Source organism: Embiotoca jacksoni, unplaced genomic scaffold (assembly GCF_022577435.1).
Source record: "Embiotoca jacksoni isolate LCO1_2020_lvr unplaced genomic scaffold, fEmbJac1.0.p SCAF_113, whole genome shotgun sequence".
Lineage (NCBI taxonomy): Eukaryota > Metazoa > Chordata > Actinopteri > Embiotocidae > Embiotoca > Embiotoca jacksoni.
Window position 1 is genome coordinate 152,556 of NW_027185245.1, and position 13,475 is coordinate 166,030.

The 13,475-nt window shown below is 40.4% G+C and overlaps 2 protein-coding genes and 1 pseudogene across 2 annotated transcripts; 2 read left to right on the top strand and 1 right to left on the bottom strand.

The window, feature by feature from the left end:
* Positions 1 to 1,439: 1,439 nt before the first annotated feature.
* Positions 1,440 to 4,780, bottom strand: LOC138194760 (zinc finger protein ZFP2-like). The gene is made up of 2 exons (XM_069143725.1): positions 4,364 to 4,780; positions 1,440 to 3,859 (listed from the first exon to the last, which is right to left on the bottom strand). The coding sequence occupies exons 1-2, from the start codon at positions 4,545 to 4,547 to the stop codon at positions 2,661 to 2,663; spliced, it is 1,383 nt and encodes a 460-aa protein (XP_068999826.1). The 5' UTR covers positions 4,548 to 4,780; the 3' UTR covers positions 1,440 to 2,660.
* Positions 4,781 to 5,007: 227 nt separating this feature from the next.
* LOC138194762 (methionine-R-sulfoxide reductase B1-A-like) lies at positions 5,008 to 7,720 on the top strand. Its single transcript, XM_069143727.1, has 4 exons — positions 5,008 to 5,135; positions 5,780 to 5,922; positions 6,135 to 6,249; positions 7,133 to 7,720. Exons 1-4 carry the CDS (start codon positions 5,081 to 5,083, stop codon positions 7,150 to 7,152), a joined length of 333 nt encoding a protein of 110 aa, XP_068999828.1. The 5' UTR covers positions 5,008 to 5,080; the 3' UTR covers positions 7,153 to 7,720.
* A 63-nt stretch (positions 7,721 to 7,783) lies between these two features.
* LOC138194761 (methionine-R-sulfoxide reductase B1-A-like) lies at positions 7,784 to 13,021 on the top strand (annotated as a pseudogene).
* The last annotated feature ends 454 nt before the right edge of the window (positions 13,022 to 13,475 follow it).

The following is a 13,475-nucleotide window of genomic DNA, read 5'->3' on the forward strand; positions in this document are numbered from 1 at the left end:
TAAAACAGCGGAAATATAAACTGCATTATTGCTAAAAGACTTACAAACAGAAGTAGGGTAAAACAGGGCAATAGAAGTGCAAGTTTTACAATATCAAAAAAAAAATCAACCCACTGTTTCTGTAGATCTAAAATGCTGAATTATGATTACATTTTATGAATATACTGTAATAAAATGTTTTTTAAACTGAATAGAATATGTTAAAATACATCCATTGGCCAGTACTTTATGCTGTGTTTTTTTCACAAAGTTTATAATGTTCAGTTTTTGTTTACATTGCAGGAAATGTTTATATTCAATTAACTATTTATATTTAGTTAAGAAGTGTTTCCTGGACTACATTATACTGAGAGGTGTTTCTAATCTTTTCTCGTACTTATTTACATACAATGTGTGTGGGGGGGAACTAAATTTAATTAACAACTTCATGTTTCAGTAATACAATACTGCCACAGACTTCTCTGCTACTACACTGAAATAACTCTGATAGATGTTAGTTTTGTTCTGATTTAAATGGTTGAAATAATCTCAGTAAGACGATCTTGTGAAATGTACAGATTTGAAGGTTTAGCAGCTGTTACTAATGCAAACAGATGGATGTCATCGGCATAGCAATGATAAGAAACAGCCAAACGGACAAGAAATATGCCTTAAAAGGAACATGTAAGTAGAAAATAAAAACTGGTCCAAGAAAAGCTCCTTGAGGAACTCCACAGGCCAGAGTAGAACTTCTGTTCAGTTACAAAAAAAATTAAGATTTGTGACATTGGAGGAATCATGTGCTGTGCTACATATTCCCATACGTTAGACAATTTAGTAAAATGTTATGATTAAATATCTAAAATATAAAAAGCAGCACACCACTTTCATCAGATTATTTTGAAGGTAAGATACTCAAACAGGAAGTATTTCTGTTCACAGGCCAGTCTCACTGTATCCATGGTAACGGTATATATTTGTAAAAAATAATGACATCCCATTTAAAAAAAACTTATTTTAGTAGCATTTAGCATATCCCATGAGTATTAGCTGAAGAAGAACTGTCCATGCCTCACGGGAATAATAGTTGTTGAATGCTAATTTTGGTTTCGCTAAATTTTCAGAACATTTAATTTGTATTTACTTATTTTAAATTCAAAATTTCAAGATTTCAAGACTCAGTTTAAAATATTTATTCAACAAAAAACTAAACAAAAACACTGTTTAAAAAAAAAAATTTATCGTTAAAGGGCTTGATACCTTCCAAATTCATCATCATTCTAGGTATTTTGTGAGGCCATAACGTGGGCAAGAAGAGCGCACATTCTTACTACCTATGCACTGTGAAAATACACATCGTTCATAAACTTAAGTAGCTTTATGAATGAGATGTTTGGACTGTGTTTTTAATTCTTACCTGGCGGCCACAGCCTTAAAACCATTTGCAGACCACTGTAATGTTATATAACAGGAGATTAAACTTTATTGTCCACCATGTGGAAAGTTGGTCTCACCCCATTGAGACGTTACACAAGCAATATACAAAAATACAGAGATCTAAAAACAGCTGTAGAGATGCTGCACCTATGGAGATAAATATACAGAGTTGGTGTATACCAACACACTTACACAGCCGAAAATATAGAACAGAAACTTACATGGATTTATGAACATATCCAGACTGGATGTTTTTATAACAGCCAAAAAGGGTCTGTTCCAACAATCCTTCAAAATAAAAGAAACTTATAAAAACTTTACAACAGGGCATTTACTTTGTCAAAGATGTGTTTGTGCAATAATGATGGAAACATGAATTTTACCTTGCAGAACACAGGAGTTGCTGGTCTACCGTCGCTTTGATTGGTTAGTTTGTTTGTTTGTCTTGTTGCGTGACTGCAGCTTTTGTTTGAATTAGGAGATAAAACGTTAAAACACCATCAAAGTCACACAATAACACAAACAAACCACCTCATCAAGGCAGCGGTAGACCAGTAACTCCCCGAGTCCTGCAGAGTAAAAATGACTGTTTTTGTCAAAGGAGTCTGGTGGCTTCAAAGAGAGTACAGACGGATATAAGGGCCTCAGTTCCTCATCAAAAAAGGCTGTCTGACGGCAAAGTAAAGTTGTACTCCATCCACAGTGGAACATGCTGTTCAATGTTCCACGTGCTTCCATGCCTGTACAGCTGGCTGCTTCTCCAAACTGGGAATGTGCCAAACCCTATCTACTGCAGGTAATAAACACTATGGATTAAGTACTTGCAGTTCCACTTCAAACAATCCAAACTATCCCTTTAATGACTTCACCATATTGTCATGTCAGCTCTGTCCAACTTCAATTTAAAGGAAACTGAACAACTTTACTGTGAGATTACTCGTCTCAAATATACACAAATCTATGGTTTCCATACTGTCTCGGTGTGTCCCGACACCAGCAGCTACCTGAAATGTATCAAATCAACCTAACAACTTATACTTTCAGCAATGTTAAAACATACAGTATATGATTTGCGGATGAAACCAATAATGGCCAACAGGTGGGACACAGAGAAGAATTCTGCCACGCAAGTAAACTTAACTCAAGCAAACATGTTCTGAGAAGGCCTGTCTGGTAAATGTCACCGTTTTACATTGCATTTCATTGAGCTGATGCTTTTATCCAAAGCGACTTACAATAAGTTTTCATTCAGTTGCTGCCTTTTCATGAGTTTGCAAGTGCACCTTAAGATTCGGTGCAAACCTGTATCTCATCCCACAAACATTGCAGGCATAAGGCCTCTCTCCTGTATGCGTGGTCCTGTGTCTGGTCATCTGTCCACTCTGGCGAAAGCGTTTACCGCAGATGTCACATGGGTACGGTTTTTCTCCAGAGTGGTATCTCATGTGCGTTTTGAGGTGACTGCTTGTGTTAAAAAGTTTGCCACACAGGCCGCAATGGTACGGTCTCTCCCCCGAGTGGCTTCTTTTGTGAATTGTAAGATTTTGGCTCTGACTGAAAGCTTTTCCACAAATATCACAGTGATATGGTTTCTCCCCAGAGTGGGTCCTCACATGGACTATGAGATGCTCTTTACGGTAAAATGTTTTGCCACATTCTTGACACACAAACTCTTTTATGCCCGTGTGTATTCTTTCATGCAGCCGGAGACAGCGGGTACTGGCAAATGTCTTGCCGCAAATGTCACAAAAATAGGCTTTGCTGTGACAACGTTTCAAATGTGTTATCAGCTCCTTTGCAGACTGGTGTGTAATCCCACAATAGCTACAGTCAGTTTTGCTCTCATGTGTTTTTATGTGCTTCATCAAAGAGCCAATGTACTGAAATCCCTTGCCACAGAAATGGCAAAAACTACGGTCCTTTTGTCCTTTAACGGAACAATTCTCAAATGGCAACGCTGCTTGGCCGTTCTCGTTGTCCTCGCCACTTTGTTCACGCAACATGTTTTCGTTCCGTCTCATCATATTGGTCTGTTCTCCTGTGCTGTTCCCCATCTCCCCATCACTGTCGCTGTTTTCACTTGGAGCCGCAGAGCGGTCTGAGGAAACCAGCTGCATTTCATGTGGTGTTTGTGTCTCCGACTGATCTTGCTCTCTTTTCACATTTTCAGGGAAAGGAACAACACTCTCAGGTGTTTGACTCTCATCTTCAAGTTCCTCCTGCTCCTCTTTTATCTGGGCCATCTTGAAATCGGTCTCTCCCGAGCAATAGTTCCAGTTCTTATTGTCCAGATCTGTGCTGGATTCAGAGGGTCCGGGGACCTCAGGACTCTGACTGAAGTTGGACTCCTCCGGTGTTGATGGTCCTTGGTTCTCCGGCAGCGGTGGAGTGTCAGATTTGTCTTCATGCTCCAGGCTGTGGCTGGTCATTGGAGGTTGTGCAGCTACAAAAGAGATATTCACAAAAGTTACCCAGCAGCCTGTCATGTTTAATTTTCCAATGAAAATTGAAGTAAATACAAGTGCCGAGTATGAAATGGGACAAATACAAATCTACCATGGCGCTCTGTCCCAGCTATCCTTCAGAGACGTTCCGGAAAACTGCTCCTCACTATTCTGTAACGTATTAAAAAATATCTCTGCAACTTCTGCAGCAGCCACTGCTTGGTGCGAGGGGATTGTTTGCGTGTGCGCATGCGTGAGCAACATCCATAGCTGTCAGGGTGAGTATGAGATGTCAAACAATTAAGACCATCGAGCACACATTACCATCACCGCGTACCTGCTACGTTTTGTGTACACTTATAGATGTAAAAAATAAATAAATCGGCGTGCAGTTACTGCAGTTGGCTGAATCGTCCGACACCCGCAGAGAAAAGCGTGTAAGCTGCCACCAGTACGGACACCAAAATGCCACCGTGCACCACAGTAAAAGCGGCGTCACAAACCTGATTGATTTCGCGGGAGGCCCAGTTGCTGCCGCAGACTTTCAACCTCCTCTTTTGATCGACTAACTTCGGCTTCATGCAGAGCTAAAGTTATGGTTTTCTCCACCTCTCCGAGGATCTCCTCCGCTGCCGCGTACAGCCGCTGGTGGACAAAGGACCTCAGCTGGAACATCGTGGCGTCCATGTCTCAGGAGAGAGGGACAAACATCAGCAATGAAAGCCAGATAACGGGGAGACAAAACTCGGCTAACGCAGCTGGGATCTGCCAGCAACAAAAAGAAACTATAAAAACGACTTCCGGTTGGAATTGTTCAGAATAAAAGCGTGAAGTCCGAATCGAGATGGGACAAGTATTTTACAACAGCCAAGCCACCTCAAATAAAGCATAAAGAGAAGGATGTATATCATAAATGAATTTTTTTATTTTTTTATTTTTATTTTTTTATTTTTTTTATAAAGAGCTACATTTCTACTAAAATAATTTGAAAACTAAACTAAACCTTGGTGTTACATGATGAGGTAATGTATTAATTTGTGGGATCTTCGTCAAACGTTTGGCTAAATATATATATGTATATATATGTGTATAAATGTATTATATATGTATATATATTATTTTGAAGCTCAGACACTTAAACCGGAAGTCTTGCCGTTCACGGCGGAGTGTTTCCGCTCGTCTGTAAACAGAGGCAGATTCAGCACTTTACCCTGAAAGAAATGTCGTTTTGTTCCTTCTTCGGTGGAGAGGCCTTCAAAGACCATTTTAAACTAGGTACTTATATGACTCTTCGGTGCTTCCATTTGATATTTCCGAATAACTTTTTGCTGTTTTAACGCGTGTCCGGCAGAAGTTGGTGATAACCGGCTAGCCGCGGTTTGCTAACTACCGAGCGCACATAACTTTTCAAACTTGATGTCGATAGTCCTGAATTGTCCGCTTCAATCTTTTGTAGGCTATACGAATCTTTAAAAAAAAAAAAAAAAAAGTATTTTGTTGTGCTTAAGGTCGCAGAGAACTACATCGACGGTCGGGGAGATAATGAACAAACCTGTTAACTAGTAAACCTTTGAAACCCATGTTCAGGTTACACAACAGGATGTAGTTACATAAATGAGAAGGTTTCTATTTAAGAACAAATCCTTAATTAATGCAAATACTTTATCTCTTTAAAAATATATATATATATATAAAAACACATCCTCAAACAATTATTCATCTATCAACAATAATACAACAAAAACACGTGGGATTCCTTTAAAACCTTCAATACAATCCACAGAAAATATCCACAACATATTTTGTCAAGACTAACCTGACGGGCTGTGGAAGAGTGACAGAAATGATTTACATAGTGAAAAACCTAATTATGAAAACAGGTATTTCATCACCTCACCATGACACCCTTTACTCCTTAGGGATTTATGTCTGCTCCAAGTGTGATCACCAGCTGTTCTCCAGCTGCTCCAAGTATGAGCACTCCTCACCCTGGCCAGCCTTCACAGAGACCATCCTAGAGGACAGTGTGTCCAAACATGAGGAGAGACCTGGGGCATACAAGGTACCATCAGTAGTTTAAAAAAAAAAAAGAAAAGTGTGGCTCAGTGTGTGTGCTGTTTATTTTCTTGTCCACCTGCCAGCTCACAACTTGAATAATCAGTTTAAACAAATGAAAGGGATTTATATCGCATACTGTAACTTAATAGCTGGTTGATCAATTTAGCTATACGAAGGACTTGTGTTCGGAGAAAGATGCATGTTGTGTTGTTCCAGGTGCGGTGTGGGAAGTGCGGAAACGGACTGGGCCATGAGTTTGTGAATGATGGACCAACCAAGGGGCTGTCTCGCTTCTGAATATTCAGCAGCTCCCTGAAGTTCATCCCTAAAGGTACAAACAATCAGTTTATATCACAAAACAAGGCTACGACAACTGCATCTGCCCTGTTAGATTGTTGAAGTTTATATTTGGAGTTGCTGTACTGTATATATGGACCACAGCAATGTATTGATACCAATTTGATTGCAGTTACCGCGTTCCCATTAACTTTAGAAAACTTGACTGTACAAAAGTATCTTCCAGTACGTTTAGTTTCCCTCTTCTATAATGCCAAGTGTAGAGTGGGGTAAACACATATTTCCAGAGATGTTCTGCCAATACCAGTTGATTAGCCAAAAGGATATTTTTTGAATGAATTTGAAGAGTTAGTAAAATTCTCAACACTTGTATTTTTATCTTCACCCAACAATGAATCGGGAACAAATGTCGTGAATGCGATATCTTCGGAACGCCTCGAGGGAATTTCTTAAAATTTGGGGGAAAAAACGGTCACTCTGACTCAACAATGAGCTGATTTGACCCCCGTAAAATAGTCCTGATTGTTTAGATCTTCTGTGCTGTCGGGTTGAAGATGTGTGTGAAGGATCCACATTTCAGAATTTGTAGCTTCTCGTTGCAGCGACGTCTTAAAGCATCATCTACTGTCATGGCAACAACTTTCTGTTTTATGAGAATCAGATTTATTGGCCAAACATATGAACGCATAAAAGAAATTTGACTCTGTTTTGTTTCTCTACACACTAATACAGTCAACATAGAGAAGAACGCGTCCCCCACAGTCCTCAAAGACGGGAACAAATTACCGTCTTGCAGAATATACCATCTTCGAACTCAACAGAATATAAACATTCCCGCAGAAAGGTTGTTCCAAATGTTAAACACTTGTTTGATATAAACTGCTGTACATGTCCTTCTCTCTGTCCCCTCTCCACAGGTAAGGTCGATGGACAGTAAGGTGAGCTGTCAGGAGGAAGTGCTGCTGGACTAGAAGTCTCTTGTGTTGCTGAAGGTGCGGACAGTCAATGAAGTGTTCTGGGGAAAAGCCCAGTGTGGGAGCACCAGGGCTCTGACGAATGGTGGCCTCACCGGACAGCAAGAACGGACGACTGGTCTCAACAGCTTTATTATGCAATAATAGTCCATGACCAGTTTTACCTCATTGATCAACAATCACTCTTATCACTTTTACGCAGATTGACACTAAATAATGATGAGATATGAGATTGTCTGCTCATGATTCTGTGAGCTTTTTCTTACTGAGAGTCCGTCAGAAAGAAGCAGCAACAAAATCAAAAAAATAAATTAACCTTTTCCAAAAGTGATTATTATGGTTTTTAACTACGTATTGTCTCGAACTGCAGGGTTTAATGTGCTGGATGCCGAAAATAAGTGGCTATAATATGCTGTTTTTGTTAAATAAAAACAAGCTGATATGATATACAGCTCTCTTGAAAAGCTTTATGTAAATGTATCCTATTAACCGGTACGCTAAGAATCAAATAAATATATTTGAAATAAAAAATTCAGTGCTCTCTCCATATATTTTGATTAAATTAGCCAACGTTTAAAATGTGTATTTCAGTCCCAATATTTATGAATTTATATAATAGCTTCTTTTACCGCTGAGCTGGCAGGTTTTGCCTGTTGGCTCAGTAAAGGGAACTAAAGTCCTAAAAAAATATCAATGGAATATGTTAAGCAGTAGAAGAACAGCTCCTTATGTAGTTATATTAACTAATAAAACTGTTAGCAGACGTGCATGCTATAGTGAAATGTGCTTGACAAATATTCTTGTGAGAAAGTTGACATTGTATTAACAGTACTGCTCAGTGAATTCCTGCCATTAGGTGGAAGTAATGGGAATGAGATCAGGCATTACACAAGAGCAACAGAGCTGCTGACACTTGATCTGGGCATGCAGGTTATTTCCAGCTTAAGCCGGGGTTCACTCTTTGTAAACATACGTTTCCAAACGAACCAAAGCAAACCTACTTCTACGAAACGTCTGACATGGACGAAATGTCATACTGCTCTTTTTCTGGTGGAGAGGAATATATGAATCATTTTGCGCCTGGTGAGTGGCAAACAAAGCGAGAGGCTGCACGTGAAGTAGAAAACAAGACCCACACTGTCACTAGAATGAAAGGCCACGTCTCTTTACTTGTCCTCAGGTATATACGTGTGTTCTGAATGTGGCCACGAGTTATTTTCCAGCACGTCCAAGTTCCAGCACTCCTCTCCTTGGCCAGCCTTCTCAGAGACGATCCATGAGGACAGTGTCTCTAAACACCCTGAAGCATGGGGACCCTTAAAGGTAGTGAAGGAAGTGTGTGAGTATGTTTGTTATAATAAGCCAGGACATATTTAGCTGGACGAAACAGGATTAATTTAAACACTAAACTTGTTATCGATCATGTGATGTTTAGGCATAAAGTTTTGATCTGTACCTTCTGGGTTTAAATTCATCAGGTTTGTTGCGGGAAGTGTGGCAACGGTTTGGGCCATGAGTTCTTGTACGATGGACCGAAAGAAGGGCTGTCACGCTTCTGAATCTTCAGCGGCTCACTGATGTTTGTCCCTAAAGGTGAATGGTTTCTGTATGTCCGGCATAACGGACGTCACACAGCTGTGCTGACAGATTACACCCTTATCACACACCTGAAACCCACCGTTTGGCTTCTCGTCTCTCCACAGAAAGAGTCGATGGACAGGAAAGTGAGCCGTGAGAGGAAAACTGTCCTGCTGCTAAAGGTGTCCTCAGTGAATGAAGTGCTCTGGGACAAAGCCCAATGGATCTCCCGCGCACTGATGTACGGTGGCCACGCTGGGCAGCAAGAAGGAAGGACTGGTCTGAACAGGTTTTTTTTTTAAAATGATGAGCATAAACACACACACAAACAACAACGGTCAAATGAACCCACCTCTGGGAAAATATCCTGTACAGCTGACTTCATGCCCTTCCTCAAATCTGTAATTACACGATTCCATCAGTTGATGGTGCTGTGTCTCTTAAACAATCTTGCATGAACTGCATTTGCAGCCCTCCTGTTGCTTTACTGTGGAAGTAGTTTGTTCTCTGCGCAGACAGTAGAGATTGACATCACCGTGCTAAATGTTTTACACACTTTTTGTTGTTTAAATTTGTATCTGTTGTTCGGAGAGGCATCTGATTGGTCCCGAAATTCATTTAGCAGTACGACAACGACCCAAAACGCACTCCCAGGATCATAAAGACCTCTCCTCAGAAGAAGGAGCACTGCAACAGATGATATGGCCTCAAATTCGTCCCGATCTCAGGTTCATGTAATACCGTGATGATGAGTCTTTCCGGATGCTCTAAACAATCTACCTGCCAAGTTCCTCCAAAAAACTGTGCAAGTGTACCGAGGAGCAGTGATCCGGTTTTAAAGATGGACACATAAAATATTGATTTGATTTAGGTTTGTATGAAGTTAACTGAGAATTTAAAAAAGTATTAATGGTATCGTTTGAAAGAATCCTTACTTTACATGTACAGCCTAAAACCTTCGCACGGTACATTATCACAATATATAATTAATTGCTTTGAATGGACAGATAAGAGTGAATCAGAGGTCCCTACATTCAGATAATGTTCACTCCCTATGACCAACAACAACAGATCATTTCTATTGATGCTGTTGATCAAATTTCAATTAGATTTATTTGAGTAATTGAATTCAATACTGTCTACAAAAAAAATGTCTGTTTTATCACAGAAATGTCTGGTTTGTTTCTTCATTAAGTTGACATTGTTGCGAAAAAAAGAGTACAGTAAATGTCTCTCTCGTGTTTACAGCCCGTTTTAAGCAGTTGATCCTGCATAGGCGGTTATGTGCTAACGCTGCTAACTAAAGCTCACACCTAGGGGGTCCTGTGTTTTCCATATATCTCAATAAGCAGCGCTCCTTGGCCGGTTGAGTGGTGGAATTTTAAACAAAGCGAGGATGCGGGTTACGTTCAACAGCTCTCATGCTGTTTAAGTGTCTGGGATGAGCAGGTGTGGAGCTGCTCATTTCAAAGGCTGGAAGATCAGAGGGGGAGATGAAAGCTTCAGTGTCAGCCAGAGGATTAAGAAAGGAAGTGCAAACATTCATAGATTGTAATGCGGAAGTATTTAAAGCAAAGACTATTTTGTTGAATTGATGTGATGAGGCTTTTGTATGTAAGGTATGATCAAAACTCCTCAATTCACATCCGAGGCCGCAGCTGCTGCAGATATGCAGGTATAATATGCTATTGTCCCCTTGTATTTAGAGAATAGTACGGTTGTTTTTCTTTTCAGTGTTTTGTCCAAACTGATGTTTAGTTTCTTTATATACCGTAGATCATCAAGCTCAAACTTCACTGGTCTAAATCCCTCAAACTGCCAGGTCCAATCCAAATGCTCTTCTGATCTCACCTGAGGCCCTCCATTGATAACTAATACCTTTCATGTAAAAGTCCTGCATGACAAATTTTATTTCAGTAAAACTACATATTAGCAGCAAAATGTAGTTAAAATATTAAAGTAAAAGTTCTGGTTTGGTCCCTCTGACTGATATGGTTTTATTATCATATTCACAATCTATACTATAATGAAATAGACCTCTATCTGCACGTATGTACCATAGACTGTGAATAAAAGTGGACGTAGCGTCTGGGTCGGAAAGATAAGGCCAATGTGCCTGAAACTGCAATACCACTGAGGAACTCTATGCAATTCAAAGTGTTTTACTGTCAGAAGAATTTAAAAAAAAGTTTTTGGACTTTTTTTTTTTTAGTTTTTGATTTTTGGTGAGATATTGTCTCGTGAACATTCATTGAAATGAAACCATGTGAGAAAATGACTATTTAATTGAGCTTTTAACAACTCAGTTGGGAAATGTGACCCGACTACACATTCATTTTTGAAGGACATCAAAAGCCAAACCACTGGAACAATGTGTTGTATTTTAAAAGCTTGTTATATTATCCATTGTGTCAATTCTTTATCTGAAAAGTAACGAAAGCCATCAAATAAATGAAGTGAAGAAGAAAGGGCAGCATTCCTTTCTGAAAGGAAGTAGAAAGTAACATCAGATGGAAATACTCAGGTTTAGTATAGGTACCTCAAAATTGCACATAAGAACAGTATTTGAGTAAATATAATGAGTTACTTTCCCCCACTGATTCCCTGTAATGTAAAAAAAATACACAGCTGGCACACAGACTGGCCTACACTGTCCTCGGAAGTGGGAAAGGGAGAGGCGGAAAGAGGATAAGCGGAAGAGTGACATCCCCCAACAGCAGAGAGTCAAAAACAAAAAGATTAACCAGATGTGAGACTGAGAGATGGGGAGGAAAGGGAAATTGTTCCAAACATAGGACTGTAATTAACATTTGCTATCTGTGAGAACAGTCTCTCTGGCTGGCATCTGAGCACAGCTGAACGGCCGAGAGGAAGCAAACAGGAAGGAGGAGGTGGTAATCCGCTGATAGAATCGCGAGACAGACTTTTCTTCCACTGACCTCTGGGGCTCATCCTACTTGTAAGAAAACAGGATCCTTAATTACATAAAACCACCACTACTCCAAAGTCTTTGCCATCTCCGAAGGCCAAGCCTCGAGGTTCAACCAAACATATGCGTGTGCCATTGACTCATTCAGAGGACATCTTGCTTTAATTGTAACATATACGAGCCCGTTGCTTAGATGTGGATGTTTAAGGGCGCTGCACCTGCTTCTGTTTTGAGCCACAGGAAAACCTGTCTCACTCGGCGTCCACACGCCATGGCATTATATCCAAGTTCATCAAGGTGGTTCTTCACGCAAACATCTGTGATCCAGTTTCCCCGCTTCACACACCACAGAAGCTGCGATCGCTTTGTTGGAGGGGAATAAAGCTCTTGAATGCTTAACGTTAACTAAAATATCGAAATTTCCTTTCATCAGGGAGTAATATCTGCAGTATGCGAGTTAGCCCGCTATATAAGACGTCTCCGTCCAAACACCGAGGGGCTGCTCTCCACATGTTTCAGATGTATAGTACATGTGTTGGCCAAACGTCGGTCTCCTTCTGTGTAATGAATGAAAGAATAAACAACGCTTTTATACATGACACAGGAATGTGATTTCCGCTATGGATCAAAGGAATCTTTTGGAAACTCAAGACTTTCCAGGTCGGGCATTGTTGTAACTCAGCGAGAACAGCATGTGTTTGAGAGAGACGGGGCTTATGAAAACCAAAATGAGAATAGTTTTACTCATCCTCCCTGAAAGGCCCGGCAGTGCGCCACAACATGAAATGATGTGAAGTTTACAGAGCGTATAAACAGATTTTATGTGGAGTGAGTGCCTGAAATTCGTATTTTGACGGGTCTTATTGGCTATAAACACTGTAAAAGGGGAATGAGGAGTGATAAAAAAATGCAATTACATTAAGGAAGAAACAATGGGAAACCTCAAACTTCTGTTCTCTCCAACAAAATGTCAACAGTGTAAAGATGTGAGAGATTGTAATGAATGTGGATTTAAGCTAAAAAAGCGCCCCGTGCAATCCCAACTGTGAGGGCTCCCATTGACAAAATAAACAACACGGGAAATCTCAATAGCTTCTGCCACTTTATTGTCATCTTTATCACATGATCACATTCCTGATTCGGAGCACCGCCAGCTTCAAAAAAACACAGAGGGGTTCTGGCCGTGTATGTGTTTGCAAACATCACTCACTCACTATCTGATCTGTTTCAGGGAGATAGGACCCCGAGACAGCAGCACAGGCTGCGCTTACAGCTTCAAAGGAATGCTTGAGGTGTGTGGCACTGGTATTGTTCGCACAGATCAGGGAGAGGGGTCCCTTTTTTTTTTTTTTTTTTTTTTTTTTTTCTTTTTGCTGGACTGACTGAGGGATAAGAGCAAAAGTTTAAAAGAGGAGAATAAGACCGGCTGATTGTGCGCCCACATGTCATCTCTTATCTGGCCTCAATCGGAGACGACAAGGGGGGTTTTGAAGGGCTTCAAAGGTGGGCACAGAAATCCAGGGAGAAATTGTGGAAATGCTGCGCTCATCATGTCACACAGATATTCTCTTCTACTTTGTGCCTGCCGTATGAGATTCAGCGTCAGAGGCTGGTAAAAATGATCAAATGGATCCCGAGATAAAAGTGCGCCAGAGGCCAGGAAACATTTATCAAACGCTCTGTCTTCGGAGTATGGAAATATCAGGAGGGTTTAGGATTCCAAGCTGAATGATTTAAAAGAAGGCTCGGCTCGCAGATAGTCAGAGCAATGATGAACTG